Below are 24,341 nucleotides of genomic sequence, written 5' to 3'. Positions count from 1 at the left end.
GATTGCAAGTAGCCTGGGAGCTAGGAAGATAGCGTCCCCGCTGAGGGCATTTAGTAGTGCCAGAGTGGTTGCGGGATACAGTTATTAAGTCCCATGTCGAGGAGGGCTTCCAATAGACAGAGCCTGACGTTTCACACCCCCAGGCAGCACAATAAGAGCTTTCCAGCCCTCCGCATCGGTGGGCTTCTGATCTTGATCTACCATCTCGAGGACAAACATAAAAAGGAGCCAGTCGTAACTGGCATCTTGACCAGGGCCTGGCACAACCTAAGGCTGCTGTTCTTTGGTAATGAGTGGCTTCAGAAAGAATGGGTAACTCTTTATAACTTCTCTCTGGGATATCCCAAGTATCTAAGCCAGCAATTAAGAGGCACAAGTCTAGGGTTAGATCAGGCCACCAGGTATGGGGGGGGGCTTCTCGGGATATTGACCAGACCACATCCCCCAGTTGGGATCGGACCTGCCAAGTGAGTTTCATGGGCTGATGGGGATTGAGGTAGGCCACTGTCCCTAGGGCCAGCATGAGGAAGAGCACAGTTAAAGACCAGATCTGGTGAGTCTTATCTTTAGAGGATCTCCGGAGCGGTGTAGGCGCCATTGGGAGCGTTGCTCGGGGTCTGGAGGAGGAGGAGGAGCGGCCTTGGCGTGGGAGGCGTGTACCCAAGCTGCAATTCCGTCTACTTTGAGAGCGGTGGGTGTGGTCAGGAGGACTGTATAGGGTCCCTTCCACCGAGGCTCGAGTCCTTGGGACCGGTGTCGTCGAATGTAGACTGAGTCACCGACGTGGAAAGGATGTCCTGTCTGGTTGTGGCCAGGCTTGTAGATCTCAGCAAGGGGGGCCCAAACTTGGGCCTGTACTGCTTGTAGTCCTTTTAGGCGAGCCTGCAAATCAGTTTTGGAAGCAGAGGGCTGATAAGAATTGAGCATAGTAGACAGAGGAGGTGGCCCTCCATATAAAATCTCATATGGAGTCAAATTAAAACGAGAAGGGGTGTTTCTGGCCCTAAACAGGGCCAGAGGTAGGAGGCGTCTCCAGTCTTTTAAGCCAGTCTCTATGGTCAATTTAGTTAAGGCCTCTTTTAGGGTTCTATTCATCCTTTCTACCTGTCCTGAACTTTGGGGTCTATAAGCACAATGTAATTTCCAATCAGTCCCCAGGATCTTGGCCAATCCCTGACTTACCTGGGAGATGAAGGCTGGCCCATTGTCTGACCCAATTACCTTAGGGAGTCCAAACCGAGGAAAGATGTCTTCTAGGATAGCCTTGGTTACTGTTTGTGCTGTTTCCCGTCGGGTTGGGAAAGCTTCTACCCATCCTGAAAAAGTGTCTATGAAGACCAATAAGTATCGATAACCCGCAGCTGGGGGCTTTACCTCAGTGAAGTCAACTTCCCAGTAAGTTCCTGGTCTGTCCCCACGGACCCTGGTTCCTTCTGGGGCTTGGCTTTTTCCAGCGTTGACTTGCTGGCAGGCTTGGCAATTGGCTACAGTTTTGTCAATCAGGGCATTGGCTCCAGGGATGATGAACTCTGTTTTGTCCAGGATCTGTCGAAGCTTTTTTGATCCTAGGTGGGTCCAGGCATGCATCTGTTGGATCATGGCAGTTGCCTCTTTGGCTGGTAGCACAGTCTTGCCATTTTTGATCCACTGTTGGAGTTTTGAGTCTAATGAGGCCCCTAAGGCCTGAGCCTTGGCTTGGTCTTCTGAAGTGTAGATATATGGTTCTACTTGGCTGATTGCCTGATTGGCTTTATCAGCCTCTAGGGCCAGTGTTAGGGCCTCCATACAGGCGACTTGTTTTGCCACTCGGTCTGCCTGTTGGTTCCCCAGGGCAATGGGGTCCTGTCCTTTTTGATGCCCAGGACAGTGAATGATGGCCACTCGAGCAGGCAAGAAGAGGGCTTTTAGCAAGGCTTTAATTTCGGGCTTGTTTTTTATCTCTTTGCCCTCTGATGTTAGTAAGCCCCTCTGTTCATAGATGCTCCCATGTATATGGGCAGTGGCAAAGGCATACCGGCTGTCAGTGTAGATATTAGCCTTTTTGCCTCGAGAGAGTTCCAAGGCTTTGGTTAGGGCTATAAGCTCAGCCTTTTGGGCAGAGGTCCCCGAGGGAAGGGCCTGGGCCCATATGACTTTCTGCCCATCCACCACTGCTGCCCCGGCCCGTCTGGTACCTGAGTCCAAATAACTGCTACCGTCTGTATACCAAGTGTGGTCGGCTTCTGGAAGTTCACGATCTTGGAGGTCCTCTCGAGTTCCATGTGTCTCAGCCAACACTTGATGACAGTCATGTGGAGTCTCTTGTCCTTGGTCTGGGGCTGGCAGCAATGTGGCAGGGTTGAGGGTAACTGGAGGGCCAAAGGTGATACGTTCGGAGTCTAGGAGTAGAGCTTGGTAGTGAGTGAGACGGGCGTTGGTGACCCATCTATCGGGGGGCTGGCGTATCACTGCCTCTAATGCGTGAGGCGTGACTATGGTCAGGGATTGTCCCAAGGTCAGTTTGTTGGCATCTTTAACCAACAGCGCAGTGGCAGCCATAATGCGCAGGCATGGAGGCCATCCAGCGGCTACAGTGTCTAGTTGTTTAGATAAGTAGGCCACAGGCCGTTTCCAAGGTCCCAGAGTTTGTGCCAATACCCCCTTGGCGATCCCTTGTTTTTCATCTACAAAGAGGGTGAATGGCTTCGTGGTGTCTGGCAATCCCAGGGCTGGGGCAGACAGGAGGGCCTTCTTTATGGCTTCAAAGGCCTGTTGCTGGGGGGCCCCCCACTGGAAAGAGTCAGTGCCCCGTGTCAGAGGGTATAAGGGGGCAGCCAATTCAGCAAAGCCTGGTATCCATAATCTACAGAAGCCTGCTGTCCCCAAGAACTCTCTTAACTGTCTGGGGCTCTGAGGTGGGGGAATCTTGGCCACCGTGTCAATTCGGCTCTTGGTAAGCCATCTTTTTCCCTCATGCAGGACATAACCCAAATATGTTACCTCCTTTTTGCAGATCTGGGCCTTCTTGGCCGATGCACGATAGCCCTTGTTACCTAGTTCTTGGAGTAAGTGCTGGGTGGCGGTGATGCAGGCCTCCTTGGTGGGAGCAGCCAATAGAAGGTCATCCACGTACTGCAGGAGTGTCACCTCAGGGTTCTGGGTGCGGAAGTCAGTCAAATCCTGGTGCAGGGCCTCATCAAACAGGGTAGGAGAATTCTTGAAACCTTGAGGAAGGCGCGTCCAGGTCACCTGTCCTGAGAGTCCTAATTCAGGGTCCTTCCATTCGAAGGCAAAATACAATTGGCTTTGGGGGGCCAAGGGCAGACTAAAGAAGGCATCCTTAAGGTCTAGAACAGTATACCAAGTAAAATCCGGCCTTAGAGTGCTCAGTAGATTGTATGGGTTAGGCACTGTGGGATGGATGTCTATCACCCTCTTATTGACTTCTCTGAGGTCCTGCACGGGCCTATAGTCCTGCGTCCCTGGCTTTTTTACAGGTAAGAGTGGAGTATTCCAGGGAGATTGACAAGGCTTTAAGACTCCTAGTTGCAGGAATCGGTGGATATGTTTTTTAATGCCCAGCCGGGCTTCTTGACTCATTGGGTATTGTTTGATTGAGACTGGTACAGCCGAGGGTTTAAGAGTCACAATAATAGGTGGCTGTGTGTGGGCTAGTCCGAGCCCTCCAGTCTCTGCCCATGCCTGAGGGAACTGCTGGAGCCATGGGTTATCTTCTGAAAGAGGCCCTTGAGGGGTGGGTTCGAACAGTCTGTGCTCATCTTGCAGTTTGACAGTAAGAATCTGCACAGGCATTCCCATGGAGTTAAGTACTTGTGCCCCTTCTTCTGAGAAATGTATTTGGACCCCCAATTTGGTTAGCAAGTCTCTTCCTAGCAGGGGATAAGGGCATTCAGGAACTACTAGGAAGGAGTGGGTCACGATACCTGTGCCAAGGTCAACAGTCCGTTTATTAGTCCATCGGTGTAACTTGCCTCCAGTTGCTCCTTGGACCCAGGAAGTTTTTGATGACATTGGTCCAGCTGGCTGGGTCAGGACTGAGTGTTGGGCGCCAGTGTCCACCAGGAAGGTGGTACGTTGCCCCCCGACTGTAAGAGTTAGCCTGGGCTCGGGGGGGGCTTCAGAGCCCTGACACCTTCAGTCACTATCTTCGCCTAGGGCCAAGACTGGAACCCTTTTCTGGTCTCTGGGTCTCTTAGGGCAGTCTCGGATCCAATGGCCTCTCTCCTTGCAATAAGCACATTGGTCCTTTTCTACCCTGGGCCGCCTCCGATCTCCCCCCTCTCTATCCTGCCCCTTAGACCTAGAATTATTAGCTACCACTGTGGCCAAGATCCGAGTTAATTCTTTGCCTCTACGTCTTTCTCGACGGTCCTCTCGTTCTTCTTGTTCCCTTGCTATCCTAGCCTCCTTCTCTTCCTCTGTTTCTCTCTTATTATATACCCTCTCTGCCTCTTTCACAAGATCCTGGGTGCTGAAGGACTGAATGTTATCCAGTCTCTGTAACTTCCTTTTAATATCAGGAGCTGCTTGATCTATGAAGGACATGACTACTGTTGCCTTGTGTTCAGCTGCCATGGGGTCAAACGGGGTATACATTCGGAACCCCTCTAATAATCTCTCCAAAAAGGCTGCAGGGCTCTCATCCTTTCCCTGAATTATGGTTCTTACCTTGGCCAAATTGGTTGGGCGTCTGCCCGCTGCTTTGAGGCCTGCCAGCAGAGTCTGGCGATAGACACGGAGACTTTCCCTACCTGCTGGGGTTTCATAGTCCCAGTCTGGACGGGTGAGGGGGAACCCTGCATCAATCTCATTGGGCAGGAGTGTGGGTGAGCCCCCGGGGCCAGGAACATTTTTTCTGGCTTCTAGGAGGACCCGCTGTCGTTCATCGGTCGTCAGGAGCACCTGCAGCAGCTGCTGGCAATCATCCCAGGTGGGTTGGTGTGTCAGCAGAATGGATTCTATCAGAGATGTCAGTGCCTGAGGGTCTTGGGAGAAAGGGGGGTTATGGTTTTTCCAATTATAAAGGTCTGAGGCTGAAAAAGGCCAGTAAGTGATTTCTCCGTTGGTTGTACGGAGAGGAAAGAGGGAAGATTGCCATTGGTCTTCAGTGGGGCCCCGGCGGAGGCGGAGGCGAGGAGGGGAGGGAGCGGGTGCTGGGGTAAGAGGAGGGTCAGGGGAAGGAGGTGCTGTGGGTGAGACAGTGGAGGGGGTAGATACGGAGGTGGTAGAGGGTAGAGACGAAGTTGGTGGGGTTAGAGGTAGGGGGTACGGAGGAGGGGAGTCCAGATGGAGAAGGTCCTGCATTGGATCTTGGGGAATAACAGGTTTCAAGAACTGCCGAGAAATCGAATCGCGGGAAGTTGAAGTCTGGTCCTGATCTCCAGCAGCTGAGGACGTTACCGGCAGGAGGGTGGTGTCAGGTTTCAATTGAGGCTTCAGCGGCAGGAATGGGCGGATCCAGGGGGGAGGGTCTGAAACCAAGCTTTCCCACATTAAGATATAGGGTACCTGATCGGGGTGGCCACGCGACCCTGGACTAAAGACAATGGATTTTACCCTAGTGATAGTCAGTGAGTCAAAGGTCCCTTCGGGTGGCCAGCCTACATTGAAGGCGGGCCACTCCGAAGAGCAAAAAGTCTGCCAGCGTCCCTTGCGGACGCTTAAAGAGAGGTTGTGTGCGCGGGCACGTATATCTTTGAAATGGTCAAGCGTTAGAGTCAAGGGGGTGGTCACAGTCTGTCCCATGTCAGCGTTGGTCGCTTCAGTCAACACAAATACAAAGAGGGCTATAACACACACAAACGCAACTAGTAGACAAGCGAACACACGCTGCGCAGCATTGAATCGACGCCAAACCAAAAATACTGATTCTGACGGCGGCGTGCGGACACGCTCGCCTACTGATTTGAGGAGACTGACGGTGTCGCCGTCAGGGCTCCTCCAGAACACCACTGAAGCGTCCTCCAGGGTGATACCAAACCACCTAGAGCGTCCTCTAGGGTGAGGGAGAGAGAGTGCTCAGCACGTCTGCCCTTACTTCTCGTCCCTGCTACTGACTTGCGCGCTACAGAGAAACAAAAATACAGACAAATACGAAACAAAAGTCACTTACGTCTCAGTCGTCCGTCGGCGGCCCGGGCCGGGGGGAGGGGAACCTTCAGTGGGTGAGTCGGGGGTCTCGGGCGACCTCAACTTCCCGGCCAACGCACCAAATGTTGGACTCTAACACCCAACTCGGGAAGGGGGGTCGCCGTGAGAGACCACGCGAGGCACAACACACTGATGCAAAAGCAAAGGTTTATTGTTTTTACTGACGCGCCAGGGTCCCTTCAGCCTCGGGAGGTGAAGGACCCCGAGTAGCTGTTACAGACTAGTTTTTAAGGGCAAAAACCACAAAGCACGTGGGGTTCCTTATCAAGCTTAAACCATATGGACATTGGCAGTGGGAGACTTCTTGTGGGGACTTGGGTGTGGGTCCCTAGGGCGGTTACTAGAAACCATATGGGACTTCTGATATCGGGAGCTCGCATGTAGCTATTCTGGGAACTAGGGTGGGACTCTGAGGCTAGTAGTAACGAGAACTGGGAGAAGCCTCTGGGCAGGGCAAGCAAGCGTCTTACATTTTATAATTTTATAATTTCTCAGCACACATAGACACATGTGTGCATGTGCACACACATAACTTAAGTGCATACATATAACTTAATAAAAATAAAGCTTAATATCTTAAAACAAATATTCTTTCAATTTTGAATTAACAGCGAAGAACAGACTAAGATTTTTAACCACTTGTGTTATTTTATACTAAATGTATAATGTGTTATGGTGCTGTATTAAATACCAATAAAATATTATTTTGTTTTTTGCTTCTCTATTTTACCTACACAGTTAGGATTAATGACTTAAGATGTTGATCATTTAGCAGATGTGACACAAAAGTAAATAAAAACACCCAACAAAAATATATTTTACTTGTTAAGCTTCCTGGCCGGCTTTGTGAGGTACAAAGGCCACTTGTTCCACTTGTTGGTCTTTCTAACTCTCACTGTTGGTGCTTGGGACTTGGTCCTTCTGCGCTGCTGGAAAACTGAAAGTCTGTAAAGCGGTCTCTAGAGCACACGCTTATGTCACTAATTAAGAAAAACTCCCTACAATCGGCCTTACGGGGGGGCATTTGCTTGCTGAGGTTCCCTCCTCTCAGATGCCTTTAGCTGTGGACATAAAAAGCACCCAGCACAATGGTGACGAAAAGGCTGGCGTCAAAACTTGCAGAGCTCTAGCTCTTAAGGGGTAAACAGGAAGAGGTGAGCACTGGCTAAGTTATTTGTCTTAGCTGTGATAAAACCCATGACCAAAGGCAGCCTGGACAGGAAAGGGTTTATTTCATTGTACACTTCAGGTGACAGGAAAGCTGGGGCAGCAACTCAAACAAGGCAGAACCTGGAGGCTAGGGCTGAAGCAGAAGCCGTGGAGGAGTGCTGCTCAGCCTGCTGGCCTGCTCCGGTTGCTCAGCCTGTCCTTTGTTTGTTTGTTTAACCATCCAGGACACCACCTTCCCAGGGGCGGCACCACCCTTAGTAAGCTGGGCCCTCCCACATCAATCACTAATCAAATACCCCACAGACTTGCCTACAGGCTAGTTGTAGGAAGGTGTTTCCTTTTCTTTTTGTTTTTGTTTTTTTGGGACATGGTTTCTCTGTGTAACCTTGGCTGTCCTGGACTCTCTTTGTAGACCAGGCTGGCCTCAAACTCACTGAGATCCACCTGCCTCTGCCTCCTGAGTGCTGGGATTAAAGGCATGCGCCACCATCGCCCTGGAAGGTGTTTTCTTGAGAGTCCCTCTTTCTAATGATGTTAGCATTTGTCAAGTTGACAGGAAACTAGCCAGGACAATGTCATCCCTCAGTAGGACAGTAGAGCAAGGAGGTAGGCAAGGCGGTGATGTCAGAAGTGGGCGTGCTCTAAGCCCCGGGTTTAATCCACATCACCTGAAGATGAGGAGGATGAGGTAAAGTACAAATAGCAGGAGGGGAAAACAGCAATGTAGAAAGAAGGAATTTAAAGGGGTGGTAGTAGTGAACAATAATTTAAACCAGGCATGGTGGTACACACCTTTAATCCCAGCACTAGGGAGACAGGCAACAGATCTCTGAGTTTGAGGCCAGCCTGGTCTACGTAAGTGAGGTCCAGGCCAGCCAGAGCGGCACGATGAGACCCTGTCTCAAAAACAACCCCCAAAAGCAGTAGTTTAATAGCAATATTAAAAGGAGAGAGTGGTGGGATCAGCAAGAGCAGGAGCTTGTTGCTTTAGAAACTAACAAAGTCAAATCGCATAAGGGTGGCAGACCTCACTGCAGAGCCCCACAGACACTTATCACGAACATTTATGCCAGTGAAACTTGACAGCCCATTTGAAATAGAAAAATGATTTTTAAAATACAGCTTGCTGAAAACTGACAGGGAAAGAAAGAGGAAATTGTGGTAATTTTGTAACTTAAACATGTCAACCTGTGTCTTAGTTTCCTATCAGTGTGGTAAAACAACATGATCAAAGCAACTTACAAAGGAAAGCACTTAATTTGGGGCTTAGAACCAGAGGATTAGAGTCCGTGATGGTGTGATGACAGAACAGCTGAGCCCTTACATCTTAACCAGCAAGCTGGAGGGAGGGAGAGGGAAGGGGGCGGGGGAGAGAGAAAGAAAGAGGAGAGAAGAGAGAGAGAGAGGCGAAACATCTTTAGAAACCTTGAAGCCCACCCTCGGTGACATGCCTTCTCCAACAAAACACACCCCCTAATCCTTCTCAAACAGTTTCATTGATTGGGGACCAAGTGTTGAAACATGTGATCCTCTTGGTGACATTCTCACTCATGCTACTAGAATCTGTAATTTAAATTTTCAAAGAGAAAGCCAGGCGTGGTGGCGGACGCCTTTAATCCCAGCACTCGGGAGGCAGAGGCAGGCGGATCGCTGTGAGTTCAAGGCCAGCCTGGGCTACAAAATGAGTCCAGGACAGTCAAGGCTACAGAGAGACCCTGTCTCGAAAAACCAAAAAAAAAAAAAAAAAAAAAAAAAAAATTTTTTTTCAAAGAGAAAACTTAGGATTTGCTTCATCTACCAAACTTTTTAAAAAATAATTTATTTTTATTTTATGTGCATTGGTGTTTGCCTGCATGTATGTCTGTGTGCGGGTGTCAGATCTTGGAGTTACAGACAGCTGTGAGCTGCCAGGTGGGTGTTGGGAATTGAACCCGGGTCCTTTGGAAGACTAGCCAGTGCTCTTAACTGCTGCGCCATCTTTCCAGCCCCATTTACCAAACTTCCAAGGCAAAGAAATCCCTAGTTTTAAACAGCCTCTTCTGCAAAGCTCCATAAAAGGAAGATGATTTCCAAGTCTGTTTAATCGGTTTCAAGTGGGTTGTAGTTCTCAATGCTGAAAGCATTTAACCTCTAATAAGTAATGCAGAAAATAACTTTATGAACATGCAAAAGGTTAAGTTTTAAAACGTCACCAATTAAACATGATAAAGGAAGGACTTTTTTTTAGAGTGTTTGTGCAAATAAATAACAAAAACTTCTCGTCATAAAAAACCTAAAGTAGGAAGACATTACTTTAGGAATACATGCTGGCAGACGCTTCCGCCTCTTAAAGAACGTGGCAGATTGGAAATAAACGAGGTGTGAGCAAGCACTTCCAGGGGCCGGTGAAAATACCAGAAGTGGGGTGGAGCCTCGAGACTGGCTGCAATAAGACCCAGCAGCATGCAGTGAGATTGGCCTGGGGTGCTGTGGTGTGCGCCTCTCACATTGTTACCACATGGAAGGTGCACTCACACCAACCCAAGAGCTGCTTCTCTCAGGGACACACGCCTCATGGGACTTAATGTTCATGTGTACAGGCTGTGTGTGTAGAAATGCTAACTGTTATTTGTGATGAGAGGACTACAAACAGCCTACATACTCGCCATCAGTGTATTTGATTATTTATACTTTATGTATATAAATATATATATATATATATATGGCTCCTGTGGCAAAGGTGCTGGCTGAGTTGTATCTGCATATACCACAGAGTGAGACACACACACACACACACACACACACACACACACACACACACGATGTAGGCCCAAAAGACCAGGCACAAAGTAGCGTGAGCTCACATTTACATCAAGCTCAGAGGTGCAGGAGTGAAGTCAGGGTGGGAGAGACGGATAGGAAAACAAGGGAGCCGGCCTCAGATTGCTGGGGAGGGAAGGTCCTCAGCCTGCGCGTGTGAGCCTGGTGCCTGCGGCAGGTGTGTTACCCGGATGCAGCTGGCACTGGGCTCACCAGCAGGAGTCAGCACATTTGTGCTACGTCCATATCCACACTCCGTAAGGATCCAGGATAGAGGACAGCCGGGGGTACCTTGGTTTTCCTTAGTTGGACTTCCCCTGCTGGGCGCTTGCATGTTGTTCTTACCGTGTTCCCTGTTGTACAGCTGAAGCAGAAAAGAGCAATCTTGTCTCACTGTGCCACATTTATGCCTTGAAGAACAGTCAGTATTTTTACTGAGGTATTTTGGGCTTCTGTGGGTGGGGGGCTCTTTGTCTTGTTTTGTTTTGTTTTGTTTCCATTCTAATTCAGAGGTTTTTAAAATTTTTATTACTTTATTCAGATTACAACTCAATTGTTATCCCATCACTTGTATCCTCCCATTCCTCCCTCCCTCCCGCTTTCACCCTATTCCCCTCCCCTAGGTCTATGGCCGAGGAAGCCCTCCTCCCCCTCTATATGATCATAGGCTATCAAGTCTCATCTTGATAGCCTGCTTATTCTTTCTTTGAGTGCCATCAGGCCTCCCCACCAAGGGGAGGTGGTCAAATAAGAGGCACCAGAGTTCATGTCAGAGTCAGTCCCTGCTCTCCACTCAACTGTTGAGAATGTCCTGTCCATTGGGTAGATCAGAGTAGGGGTTCGATGTTTACTACTTGTACTATCCTTGGTGAGTGCAATGGTTTGAGCAGATGCCCCTGGGCCCTGATCTACCTGTCACGATGTTCTTGTAGGTTTCTAGGATCCTCTGGGTCCTTCTATTTCTCCATCTCCTATATTTCTCTTACCTAGAGTCTCAGTAGGATGTCCTTACATCTATCCCAATCTCCTGGTAAGTGAAGACTTTCATAGGACATGCCTTTGTTTTATAGTATTGAGGATGGAGCCCAGGCCTACATACAGTAGGCAAGCAGTCTACTACAGAGCCACACCCCAGCCCCAGGCTGGTTACCGTTTTTAAAGCTGATCGTCCTTTTGGAAGAAAATCAAATTTTAATACAATACAGCCTGGGTAAGGTGGTGCACACCTTTAATCCCAGCACCTAGAAGACAGGCAGATGGATGGATCTCTGTGAGTTGAAATCTAACCTGGTCTACACAGCTCCAGACCAGACAGGACTACATAGAAAAACTCTAGAGCCAGACATGGTAGCGGACGCCTTTAATCCCAGCACTCAGGAGGCAGAGGCAGGTGGATCACTGTGAGTTCCAGGCCTGGTCTACAAAGTGAGTCCAGTATAGCCAGGGCTACACAGAGAAACCCTGTCTCAGAAGAACCAAAACCAAAACCAAACATAGACTCTGATTCAAAATAACCAAACCAAACCAAAACAGGTTTTGTAACACCTGCCTATTTCAAACTCAACTTGAGGCCCCTAAATGCATAAGCGGTAAGCCTTCTTTCCCTCGTATTGCCCCACAGTGGTGGCACTGGCCCAGGCTGACAGTGTGGTCCAGTTCTGTGGTCAGTGAATAAACACTCACCGTCTTGTCACTAAGCCACCTCACTTGGCCTCAGTATGGACGGAGCTCCTGAGGGAGCCATGCCCTTAGGGAGGGGACACTTTGGGTTTTTCCTGATGTAACACACATACCTTCCTTTCCCACATTCAGAGCTCACAGCCATTGGGTTGAGCACTTTCACAGCTCTGTACTTCAAGATCCTAACAGCATTTACAAGGGATCCTGGGAGATGAGGTTTCTGAAGATGAAGAGTGGACGGCAGACAGGCAGACCACAAGTAACAAGTCCTTGTCTGTTGTCGCAGGTGTGACAGCACAGAGAAGCTGAAAGCCCTTCTTCCCAGACTAGAGCAAGAACTTAAGGACTCAGCGAAGTTCAAGGACTTTTACCAATTTACCTTCACCTTCGCTAAGAACCCTGGGCAAAAGGGCTTAGGTAAGTGTGAGCCCAGGTCTGCAGGTGCCTGGGGCGAGTCCTGTTTTAAGTGGGCGGAGCCGCCGCGATCCCAGCACACGCAGCTGAGCGTATCTCTTGGCTTCTAAATTTAAATATTTTAAAGTTAAAATGTGAGCTAGTTGTGTTTCATGTTGTCTCTGTTACTGCAAATCAGAGCTGACAGCCTGAACGTTTGGGACTTGTTCCCTACATGGCGGTTCTGCCAGCCACGCCTTGGAGCAGCTCTACTGCACACGGAGCTGCAGCACAGCACAGCTGCAGCACAGCACAGTACAGCTGCAGCACAGCACAGCTGCAACACACCTGCAGCACAGCACAGCTGCAGTACAGCACACCTGCAGCACAGCACAGCTGCAGTACAGCACACCTGCAGTATAGCACACCTGCAGCATAGCACACCTGCAGCACAGCTTCCTGCAGCACTGTATAGTTCCACGTGAGCTTCACTGCAAATGCACACATCTGGGAAGTTTGTAACTGAAAATTCCAGGTTGGGGTTTTGAATTATTTGGGGGTTTTATGTGGTTTTGCATCTGAGTACTGGCTTATTTCTGGCTCATTTCTTCCTAAGCATAATCTATATCAACCTACCATTACTAGACTGGACTATGTAAAAGACTTATGTATTTATATGAATCCTCTTACAAACCTGAGGTATAGGGCTTATGTGGTCTTTGAAATAAGGATTTACAGGCGTATCAGAAGGTCTGTCTAGAAGGTAAATTCTGGTAAATAGAAGCGGTACTGCAAAGGACTCAGCTTACCCAGGGCGTTAGAAAGGGGCGTGCACCTGGTTGAAGGCCTCACCTGCAGTGCCTGTCCTGACAGCCACACAGCTGTGTGCAGATGTGTGTGTTCTCACCTCCATCTTTCCCGCCCCCTCCTCCTGTCACCTTCCCCGTCCTTCTCCTCCAGCATGGTACACGTCCAAAGAGGCAGAACAGCCGGGTGGCCTTTCTTCCCACACTTGCAAAGCAGTCCCTTAGGGTAGCTTTCTTCGAGGCTTGTTTTCTCTGCTGATGTTTTAACGTTGGCGTACTGGGCCATGGCTGGTCTGCCTCTGAAGCAGCCTCCTCCCCCCCTGACAGCCTTCAGGGTTGCATTTAAAAACTTGTCTGAATAGGTGCGCTGGGATTTCAGGAGGTGGCAGGGATATCACTTCCTATCAGAGAGCCACTGCCGAAACCCTGATGTATTGATCCCTATTCAAAAGATGCTGAGGCCCAGGGAGTGCTCAGTGGCGGGCTGCAGTCTCAGCCTGCACACAGCCTTGGCTTCCACCTCCAGCACGAAAACCAAAAGAGATTCAGGTAAACCATGCTTTGCCACACTGAAGGCTAAGCTGTGACTATTAGTGATCCTTTCAGAAGCTTGGGTTGTCCATTGTAGCCAGCAGACCCCTTTTCAGGCCGACTCCGGTCTCCTCATCTGACCCCTAGGATACCGGCTGCTCCCTCACTGTCTGCAGGACAGCGCAAGACTTAGCCAGATGTCTTCTTCTTCAGAGCTAGGCTCACCTGCTTCTCCAAGAAGCCATACTTTTTTTTTTCCAGTGAAAAATGGAGTCTGAATACTGTGCCCAATAACCTCTAGGACCTGTTAATGATTGGTTGGTTAATGATTTATTTCCATATCTCTTTGATAAGCAGAACCCAGTGCTGTTGTTGGGTGTTTTTGTTTTTGTTTTTGTTTCCTTTTATTAAGTTATATTGACTGTATTAAATAATGGGTTCCATTGTGAAATGTTCAAACAGTGTATTAAATACACTGGCCATATTTACCCGATATTGCCTTCCCTGCCCCACCCCTTCCTCTTACTGGTTGTCTTAGCCAGTGTTATGTTGCTGGGGAGAGACACCATGACCAGGGCAGCTCTTATAAAGACCAGCCTCGGGAATTCCCCATAGGCCCTGTGTTTGTCTCAGTGCCTTTGAGACCATCAACAAGTGCTGATTCAGCCCCGTATGTTGGCTCCTGCCTTCAGTCCCAGCACTCTAAGGCAGAAGTAAGCTGATCTCTGTGAATTTGAGGCCAGCCTGATCAGGTTCCAGGCCACCCAGGGCTGCATAGTGAGACCCTTCCTCCAAAAAACAGTTTTAAAAAAAAAGGGAGCTGGGTGTGGTGGCACACTCCTTTAATCCCAGCACTCAGGAGACAGAGGCAGGTGGATCGCTGTGAGTTCAAGGCCTAGCTGGTCTACAAAGAGAGTCCTCTACAGCCAAGACTAAGCAGAAAAACCCTGTCTTTTTTTTTTTGGATTGCGAGACAGGGTTTCTCTGTGTAGCCTTGGCTGTCCTGGACTCTCTTTGTAGACCAGGCTGGCCTCGAACTCACAGCGATCCGCCTGCCTCTGCCTCCCGAGTGCTGGGATTAAAGGCGTGCGCCACCACGCCCGGCAAAACCCTGTCTTAAAAAGCCAAAAAAACAAAAAACAAAAACAAAAGATACAGGCTTAATATATTTAGCCTCCATTTTTTTAAATCTCCATAGCCTCAGGCAGTAGAGTTGGCCAGTAAAAGCTACAGAAAATGTAATTATCCCTTTGCTAAGAACAAAGGACGGTCTTACTTACTTCTGAGAATACTGTTGTTTATCAAATCGTTCACCAGAAAGCTAAAAGCTACTGAGTTTGTTTCTTTTATCTGAGGAAGGTTTTTAAGGGCTTTTTCAAAAGAACCAAGGACTAGTCTTATCCAGGTTTTTGTTTGTTTTTCAAGACAGAGTTTCTCTGTGCAGCCTTGGCTGTCCTGGAACTCACGGTGATCCACCTGTGACTGGGTCACCTTGTGAGTGTGAATTAAAAGCAGAGCCGTCAGCTTAAGTCTTTCTAGAGCATGTATGTATATTGTATGGCGTGTCTGCTCAGCAACTGGCAGAAGCAGAGGCGGACGGCAGGCATGCTCTGCATTTCCTGGAGGAGGCACATCCTGCTGTTGGCTTGACAGCAAGGGAGTTTGTTCTCTGTTCCCTGTGTTTCCTGTCTGTGCATGCCAGTGTCATGTGTACAGTACTGGTGTTTTTGAGACAAGGGTTCTTACGTTACCCACACCGGCCCCGAAGTCCTGGACTTCTGTGGTCTTGCTGCCGTTGCCCCAGCTACAGTGTTTTCATGTGATGCCCTTCTTTATTCTGTTCTCGGCAGAGAGTTAACCTAAGCAAGGGGCTAATTACATTTTTTTTGACATGTATGTGTATGTGTGTGCATGCATGCGCGCACTCATGTGCCTGCTCCTGGGATCACACGGAGAGCCTCACGCGTGCCAGGTGAGTACTCAGCTGCTGAGCTGCCCTCGGCTTGCTTCTTTGTCTGGACACAAACTTAAGTGAAGTCACGCTGGCCACCATTAAACTCTCTGGCTTTGGGAGTCTCCATTTTTGAGGAAATGAGGTTTCATACTAATTAGGTAATTTTTTTTTTCTGAACAGAGGATGCTTCTGTGTCTAGTGGAGCATGACATATGTACATTCTAATTAGCCTACCTTCTAGCACTTTCTTAATCAAGAAATGGACTTCTTATTTCTTTATTTACTTATTTACATATTTTGGTTTTGGGGGGGTTGTTTTGTTTTGTTTTGTTTTTTAGTTTTTCAAAACAGGGTTTCTCTGTGTTATCTTGGCTGTCCTGAACTTGCTTTGTAGATCAGGCTGGTCTAGAACTCATAGTGATCCACCTGTCTCTGCCTCCCGAATGGGATTAAAGGCATGTACCACCAAGCCTGGCTTATTTTCGTTTTTTGAGAGAGGGTTTCTCTGTGTATCACTAGCTGGCCTTTGTAGACCAGGCTGGCCTGGAACTCACCAAGATCCACCTGCTTCTGCCTCCCTGAGTGTGGGCTAGGGTTAAAGGCATGTGCCTTCATGCCCAGCTAAGAAATGGACTTTTTAGAGGTTCTTGGAAAGAAATTGGTGTCCAAACATTCTCATACCAAAGTAACTATGCCTCCTTCCCTGACGTCAGTCTCAAGCCTTACTGTTTGGGGATTTTATAGTTAGTATTTTGTAAATGGCCAAGCTCACTTGGACACTGTGACATTTTCACATGGGAATATTAAATGTTGTAAATGTATACATTTCCCTTTGGTCATGTAACTCTTGCACATCCAGATAAGGTGCTTTATAAGGAGGGTTGCTAGGACCAGAAGTACCCCAGACGCACGCAGCTTATGAAGTATGCCGTAAAACGTTATTTTTCTTTCCTCCTCAGGTTCTCCTCCATTTCCCAGTGTGAGCGCGTTACATCATTAACATGGGTTGCATGTAGACCCCACGTAATGCCCTTCCTAAGGGATAAGGAGTAGACTTGTAAGCAGGACAAGACTAATCACCTTAGCCTTACAGCGGGTCCCATAGGTAAGGCCTAGCAGCCCTCCACCTGCCATCACTCGGACCTCTCCAGCTCTCTGCTTTCTGAGTGAGACTCCAGCGTGCTTAGGACGGATCAAGCCTGCAGCATACCCTATAAACCATAGGGACTAGTGTCCTGCGCAGTGCTGTCTGCCACTCATCTCCGGTTTATCAGCGTCGGCAATGACAAGTTAGAGCACTGACATTAACCATTGCTGTCCGACAGGGACCAAGCCAGTCAAGAAAGGTGCCCCATTGCATATTTGCATATAAACTAACCTGTCCTCTTAATATGGCTGCCAACCTGCTTTTCACCTTGCTTTATCTGACATATATGCATAAATATAATTAGGAGATTATTTCAACATAGCTCTCCTTTTATTGTCTGTGGTTAGCAGTAGTCATCTTGACTAACAGTGGCCAAGCTGAGAGACAGGCTTGCCTTGTCCCTGTAAGCCAGGTCCCTTTATGCTAGGTCTTAGCATATAAAAAGGAGTAAACTGCTATTCCAGAAAATTCTGCCTAGAGATTCTGTTCCAGTGGCTCTTTGAAACCCAGAATTCGTTTTCCATTAAACACACCTTTAAAACACTCTATAGTGTCGATTTGTTTAAGAATGGTGAGGAAGTCACTGTCTTCTAGTTGAGGGAGAGGATGCTGGCTTTGGTCGCAGTGGTGGAAACATGTAGAAGTTTGTCTTGACTGCACTGAGGATTGAGAATCCTTAGGCCGCCCAGTTTGCCTGGGAACCAGCCGGATCTAGACGGCAGCACCAGCTGGGTCAGGCATGTAGTTCAGTCTGATCCACATGGGACGCAAGTCTCCAAAACTGGCTAGCTGTCACACAAGTGCCTCCTAAGAAATGTCCTCAGATTCATAAAATTAGATCTCGTCCATTTCCGGAAAGACTTGTGTAAATCAGCTCTTCTGTGACTATTGGGGAAGATTGCCAAATCATTATTTTTATTCCAAAGGAAAACAAAAGATTGGGGTTTATTAATCACCCCTTCTCTTTCTCTCTCTGTCCTTCCCTCTCTCCCACCCCAACTCCCTCTGCTCCCTCATCTCCCATTTCTCTCTGCCAGATTTAGAAATGGCTGTTGCATATTGGAAGTTAGTACTGTCTGGAAGGTTTAAGTTCTTAGATCTTTGGAACACATTTCTGCTGGTAAGTGTCCGTTCCTTGCATATTGTGCCTAACTAAGAGGAAGGTCTTATTTAAAATGCTAGAATGTAGGTCCTGCATGGGGAGGCCCAGCACTCTGGAGGGCAAGGCAGGCACATCTCTGTGAGTTCAAGGCCAGCTAGTCTAAGTATCGAGCTCCATGCTAGCCGGGTAGGAGCTGCTCCAGGCTGTTCTACAGCGGCTCCTCCTCCAGAATGTTGCTTGTGAGTCAGCTGCAGATCTCAGCAGCTCTCATCCTGCCATCTCCTTTGAGGAGGCCTTTGTTTCTCCTGAGGAACTGCAAATCCACAAAGTACCAGACGCACACCTGCTGCATGGCACTCGGGACTCCAGAGTGTGGACCAGCTTTTGTGGTCCAGAAGTGCCCTGGCCATCATGTGTGATCTGACACTGTTTGAAAACGCATTCCGCCACATAGGGCTGGACAGGAGGCTTTTGGGTGGTGTCTTGAGGCAGGCACTGTGGTGTGCTCGATACTGTCTTATAGGGACAACCAGGAAAGGCTTCCCACAGCACATCCCGTCCTGGCTGGGTACATCCCTCCTCTTTTCCGCCTGTGACCCCATCTGTGACCCCGGCTAGCACGCAGTCTGCCCTGCCACAGGCAAGAGTGGTGGCCTTGGGCGTTTTACTTCTCTGTACCTCAGTTTCTTTAGTGGTAGCATTCATAGAGAATGTGTAGAGCAAACACTGTCTCAGTGGCCTAGGGACGGGCTTTGTGACATCATGTGTCACGTTACTTATAAGATGCTCAGTGGTTAATAATGCGGTACCCAGTCCTCCTTCACTCATCCCATGACACTTGGGATGAGACCTACAGCATCATACAGGCTAGACAAGTACTCCACAACTAACCACACCCCAGTTCATGTTTGGTTTGGGGCATGGACTTGACAAGTTTAGGCAGGCCTTGAACTTGGGATCTTCTTGCCTGGCTTACTAAATAGCTGGGATTAACTGGCCTATTTCACCAGGCTCTCGTCTTTGGTATGCACCCAAACTACAGGCATCTTCCCAAGAACCTCACAACCATGTGTATAGAAATAAGAAGGTGCCAGCACATCACAGAGACAGCAGGATGCTAGAGCAGACACAGTGTCCACTGAGTGGAAGGCCGATAATCAGAGTGAGAGCCTTTACTCAACAGAACAGTGCACAGAGCGGTGACATCAGATCAGTGTGTCAGCTGGGCACCTCTCAGACCTAATGTTGGTGGGGTGGACAGGGGCGGGGACAAACTGTAGAAACAACTGACAATCTGGCTGTTGATGTTTAATTTACTATATGAAGTTCTCAAAGAATAAATAAAATATACTTAAAAAAAAAACAATAAAGATGTAAGACAAGGGCTGGCAAGATGGCTCAGCAGCCAGGCGTGGTGGCGCATGCCTTTAATCCCAGCACTCAGGAGGCAGAGGCAGGTGGATCGCTGTGAGTTCGAGGCCAGCCTAGTCTACAAAGCAAGTCTAGGACAGCCAAGGCTACACAGAGAAACCTTGTCTCAAAAAACCAAAAAAAAAAAAAAAAAAAAAAAGATGGCTCAGCAGATAAGGGTACCTGCCACCAAATCTGACAACCAGAGTTTGATCCCCAGGGAGAACTGAACCCCCAACAAGTTGTCCTCTGAACTACACGCATGCACAGAAAAAAGGTAAAGTGAAAAGATTTAAGGTAGCATGCACACTTAGCAGCTGTTTGCGTTCATGCATGTACTGACGTGTACAGGTTGACGACATGAGTGCTTTCGTAGGCAGTAAGGCGAGAGCTGGATGAGACCGGAGCCCTGGAGGCCCAGCTTTGGCTCAGAACTTGCCTCTCTGTGGCACAGGCGTGGTATTAGTCTCCATGTTTGTGATGTAACTGCAACATTAAGTAACAAAGATTATTTTAGACGGCGATCTCATCACACTCAAGAAACACTTGGTGTGCAGAAGTATAAATGTGACATAGTAAGAACTCCATATTGCCCCGCGTCATTTCTGAACAGTTTAGGCCAGAGGGGAAGGGCAAAGACATTTAGAGACTGGCTGTCTGTGGGACCAAACCAGAAATGTGTCGTTTTCATGTTTAAAATGCATGTAAGTAAGTCAGTATTCTTTATTTGGACACATGGCACACAGCACATACAGTTGATATAAAGGACCGTTACCTTCACCTGCGCTGGTTTTGGATTTGTCCTCGTCACATGAAGGAAGACGACTTACTAATCCAGTGTGTCCCCTCCACTGAGTTATGATGTGAACCTTAACCTGGTGGGTGTTTTTCTCTTATGTATTAGGAGCATCACAAAAGATCAATCCCAAGGGACACTTGGAACCTTCTTCTAGATTTTGGAAACATGATTGCAGATGATTTGTCTAACTACGATGAAGAAGGTACTAGAAGTTGTAGGACTTCACAGGGTTTCCAGAAATGCTCACATGACCTATGATGCCAACTGACCACCTGCAGAGCAAGGGGCAGACAGTGACCAAGAAAGGCCACCCACCCACAGGGATAAGAGCAGTGAACTGCTTCCGTCCGTGTCAGCTCCCATAGCCACATCAAGCCTGGGTAGGATGCCTTACAGAAGGCATCAAACATCTGGGCATGTTGTCTGTTTCTCCTCCCCATGCCAGAGAAGCGCACAGCAGAGACCTGACAGAGGAGCTTGGCCCCGGGTGGCTGGCCTGGATTTTGTCCAGAGCACCTTCAGGCCTCACGCCTGTGGGCATTACCTTGTCACTGCCAGCATTCAGTCCACATCATGCCCCGCATCTCTGTCCTCTACACTCAACCTTACCCAGCTCATAACTAGGGGATTAGTGCTCCTTGGGCCCTAGGAAGCAGTAGGTCCATATATTTCCATTCCCAGTCAGCAGGTTCTAACTGCCTATAAATTGGCTTAGGCCTGAGAAGCCAACATGTAGGCTCAGTCAGTGAGTGAGTGATCGCAAGGCTATTACCCCCACCACTCAGTGACCCTACTTCCGGGAGCAGAAGTCATGTGATCAGATGCAAACTGCATAAGCTTCAAATCATCTTGATTCTTTAGATGTTAGAATTGGGGGAAGAACGTTTTTAATGTAAAAATAATGTCATAAGACTTATCATAAAAACCTATTTTTCTTCCTTTAGGAGCCTGGCCTGTCCTTATAGATGACTTTGTAGAATATGCACGACCCGTAGTCACAGGTGGGAGACGTGGCCCTCTCTAGGTGAAAAAGCCAGATGGATGGAGGGTAGAATGGGCCATGTCCTGGAGGAGACCGCTGGGTCGGTTGCTGTGTGCATTTGTCGCTGACTTCAGAGTCTTCCTCGTCCATTCATAAAGCAGATCCTTCCTCCGCTTAAAGGCTGCAGCGGCTCACAGGCAGACGAGAAGCTCCACGGGATGCCAGGGACGCGTCATCAGGGCTATCACTTTAGGAGACGCCTGCATGACTTGTCGGTACAGAAAGCAACATAGAACCTGTTTGCAAGGCTGAAAGCATGCTGTTCAGTTCATGATGTGAAGGTGAGCACCAGCGTTTCCCAAACTGGAAGCCTGTTGTAACTATGCTTCAAAATAGTGTCTGTGTCCTAGGAATGATGTTGTATTTTTTATACATGTCCACGCCCTCATGAAGATGGCCTTGTCAGAGAGCCTGCTGCTTTTAATCTTGGTATTCAAGATTGATAGTTTTGAATTATCAAATCTCTAGATTTACTAGATGTTTTGCTTTCGTTTTCTCTAGAAGACATTGTTGCAGTTTGCACAGGGACGGCACAGGATGTAACCCAGCAGGTTTATCTCAAACTGTTTACAAACTGGTGGGCCTGCTTTACTTCTAATAAGGTTATTATTAGGCCTGGAAGCTGCCTCCTGAGAAGTTTCTTATTTTTTTAATATATTTTATTATATTTAAAAGGACATTTTTCCATAAGAAATACTTCTTTTTGAGTGATGAATTAGATTTACAAATCAAATACACTGGTTCCCTTTACCTGTCTATAATGTCTTCAGCGCCCAGTGTCCAATCCTTGGATAGCCATATGCATTTGGAAGCAAACACATAGATCATCCTGAAAGAATCTCCTACACCCAAACCCTTGTCTTATTTGTCTATACCATGGGACTGTACCGCGTCACTGTGCCGTGTTACCATCTGCTTTTCTGGTGTTTGTCTGGTCAAGATCCACTCACGCACACAGGCATGGAGGCCCGGATACTACTACCTGCTCATCTGGTGTCAAGCTCTGAACATCACTGTGCTGACCCTACCTCACACTTGCCAAGACTTGGTGTCACAAGCGTGCCTTGCTGCCCGGCCTACAACATGGCCTTGGAGCAAATATGCTGGGCCCACTTCAGGACATGAGGACTGGTCAATACCTATGTGCAGAAAGCATGTCCCAAATGTGCTGTCGGGGTGGCTTCTGGTAATGGGACAATGCTCCTGATCTAGGAACAGTCAGAGGCACACGTGCCCCACAATGAGGCACACTGTTGCTGTTGAACAGGGATCTCACCGAGGAGGTTGAAGACTGGTACAGGAGGCCAGTCTCCACAAAGCCAACCCCTCAGTGTGTGAGATGACATCACTCGCGACCTGTCAACACAGGTCTGTAAAAGGGAAAACTGGGACATCTTTGAGAGCATAGGTAACCAAACCAACTTAGTGAAAACCTGGGAAACAAAGTGTCCTTCCAGGCTTTGTGGGTTCTTGACCTGTAGTTAACTTCTGTTTAGAGAAGTTTATAGATAAAAATAACTAAAATTTGAAAGTCTGCAATACGTTTTTATTCTTAAGATTTAAACTTCTTCAGGAGACGAACCAGTGACAGGATTCAGCAGGTTAAGGCACGCGCTGCCAAGCCTGGCAACCTGAGTTCAGTCCCTGGGAGCCACATGGTGGAGGAGAGAACAGACTCCTACAAGCTGTCCTCTGACCTCCACACATGTGCCACGAAATGCATGCACTCCCCCTACACACACATGTACTTACACAATAAACTAAATAAAGAAATAACTGTAACTTTAAAATGTTAGGTTCTACGGGATTGTCAATGGGCTGTGACGTACTCTTGCTCAACGAAGGCTTTTCAGAGAACTTTGCTTCTCTGTTCTGTTATTTACACTTGAATTGTGCATGTTACAGAAACGCTGAAAACTTCAGAAATAGTAAATAAAATATTTTCCCTGGTGTTGTGACATCCTTTATTCTTGGTTGCACAAATACCTACCTGTGCACATCAAGGCCCTAGTCTTTGTCTTGGACCAGCAGAAAGGCCCATTGTAGCAGCAGCAAGCAAGCCCTTGGCGACAGACAGCTTCGTGCACGCAGGTGTCTTTCTCAGTGCAGCATGCTGGAATGTGAGAGCTTCACATCAGAGTATACTACTGCAGCTACTATAACACAAGGAGGCCGACATCTGTCTCCATGTACTTTTGCCACATGTTGAAGTGCCAAATGTAATATTTATCCTTTTAAGTTATCTAATATTTATACATGGGAGGCACACCTGTAACCCCAGGAGGCAAACGGATCTCTGTAAGTTTGAGGCCAGCCTGGTCTACAGAGTGAGTCCAGGACAGCCAGAGCTACACAAGGAAACCATGTCTTGAAAAAAACGAGAAAGAGTAGGGGGGGGGGAGGGAGAAAAAGGAGATGCAAGCTCAGCAACATAACTTTGTTTCTGAACTATATACAAAATATCTACAAGATTCTACAACTAAACTGCTGGCTCTTTAGAAAGCTTTCTATCTGTGTCCTTCTACCTAGCTAGCTTTCTCTTAAGCTCCTCCAACCCCACGAGGGCTCTGTAGCTCTCTTTCCTAGAACTCTGGTTAGGCTGGGTCCTGCCAGCTGCCTCTCTGTGGTTCTTGCAAGCCAGAGAGAGAATCCGTGCCTCTGACCGGGAGCTCCTTCCATGAGGGATCTTCCCAGCCACAGGGCAGAGAGAGCTCTCAGAGGTCCAGCTGCTGTAAAGCAGGTCTCAAGCTCTGCCTCTACAGCCATGGTGGCTGAACCGCGTCAAGCCAGGTCAGTAGGGGCCAAGCCATCTCACCTTGGCTCACTTGGTGGAGCATCTCAAGCCAACCAGCTGACTTTGCGTTGATTCATAGAGCAAAGACCACAAGAGCTCTCCCAAGCGTTTTCTTTCGAATAGGAAGGGAACTTTTCACCCAAGGTGCATCAATCCCTTCAGGACACCCATAACTGCACCTGACATCCATTTAAGCTTTTTTTATTTTTGGTTGTGAGCCTAGCCTTAATGGCTGAGCCATTTCTCCAGCCCCATTTAAGTTTTCATATCTTGCTAACAATTAGGTTTTCTATGTACAATAAACAAATAGCCTACAACAAGCTATAGTTAGTTTAAAACATATTTACCAGACAAAACAGCTTTAAGAAATGCCTGCGATCTGTCCCAGTTAGTGACTGCCAGGAATTCCAGGAAAGACAACATCGTCCTTGCTAAGTGACATGGGTGCAGTGCTGTGTCAGTTTAAGTGTTCAGTACCTTTCAAACTGCGTGCTCTGTGGCCGCAAACGTAGACTTCCCCCAGCTCCTGTTGCTGTGCCTAGCATCCTGTAACAGAGGAGGCAC

At 48.1% G+C, this 24,341-nt stretch overlaps 1 protein-coding gene across 5 annotated transcripts in view; it reads left to right on the top strand.

Moving 5' to 3' along the window:
- DCUN1D2 (defective in cullin neddylation 1 domain containing 2) overlaps positions 1-22,934 on the top strand; it is a 36,732-nt gene extending 13,798 nt beyond the window's left edge. For 3 of the 5 annotated variants that reach the window (XM_084758865.1, XM_084758867.1, XM_084758866.1), the window contains exons 4-7: positions 12,086-12,216; positions 17,668-17,750; positions 20,047-20,143; positions 20,886-22,934. In XM_084758865.1, coding sequence (XP_084614991.1) covers positions 12,086-12,216; positions 17,668-17,750; positions 20,047-20,143; positions 20,886-20,965 — 391 coding nt within the window. In that variant the 3' untranslated portion in view covers positions 20,966-22,934. The remainder of the gene's footprint in view (positions 1-12,085; positions 12,217-17,667; positions 17,751-20,046; positions 20,144-20,885) is intronic. The other 2 variants (XR_014774915.1, XM_084758868.1) reach the window with 2 other exon arrangements.
- The last annotated feature ends 1,407 nt before the right edge of the window (positions 22,935-24,341 follow it).

This window comes from Acomys minous (assembly GCF_964271855.1).
Source record: "Acomys minous genome assembly, chromosome: 15".
Classification (NCBI taxonomy): domain Eukaryota; kingdom Metazoa; phylum Chordata; class Mammalia; order Rodentia; family Muridae; genus Acomys; species Acomys minous.
This window is presented reverse-complemented; position numbering and strand designations above follow the sequence as displayed.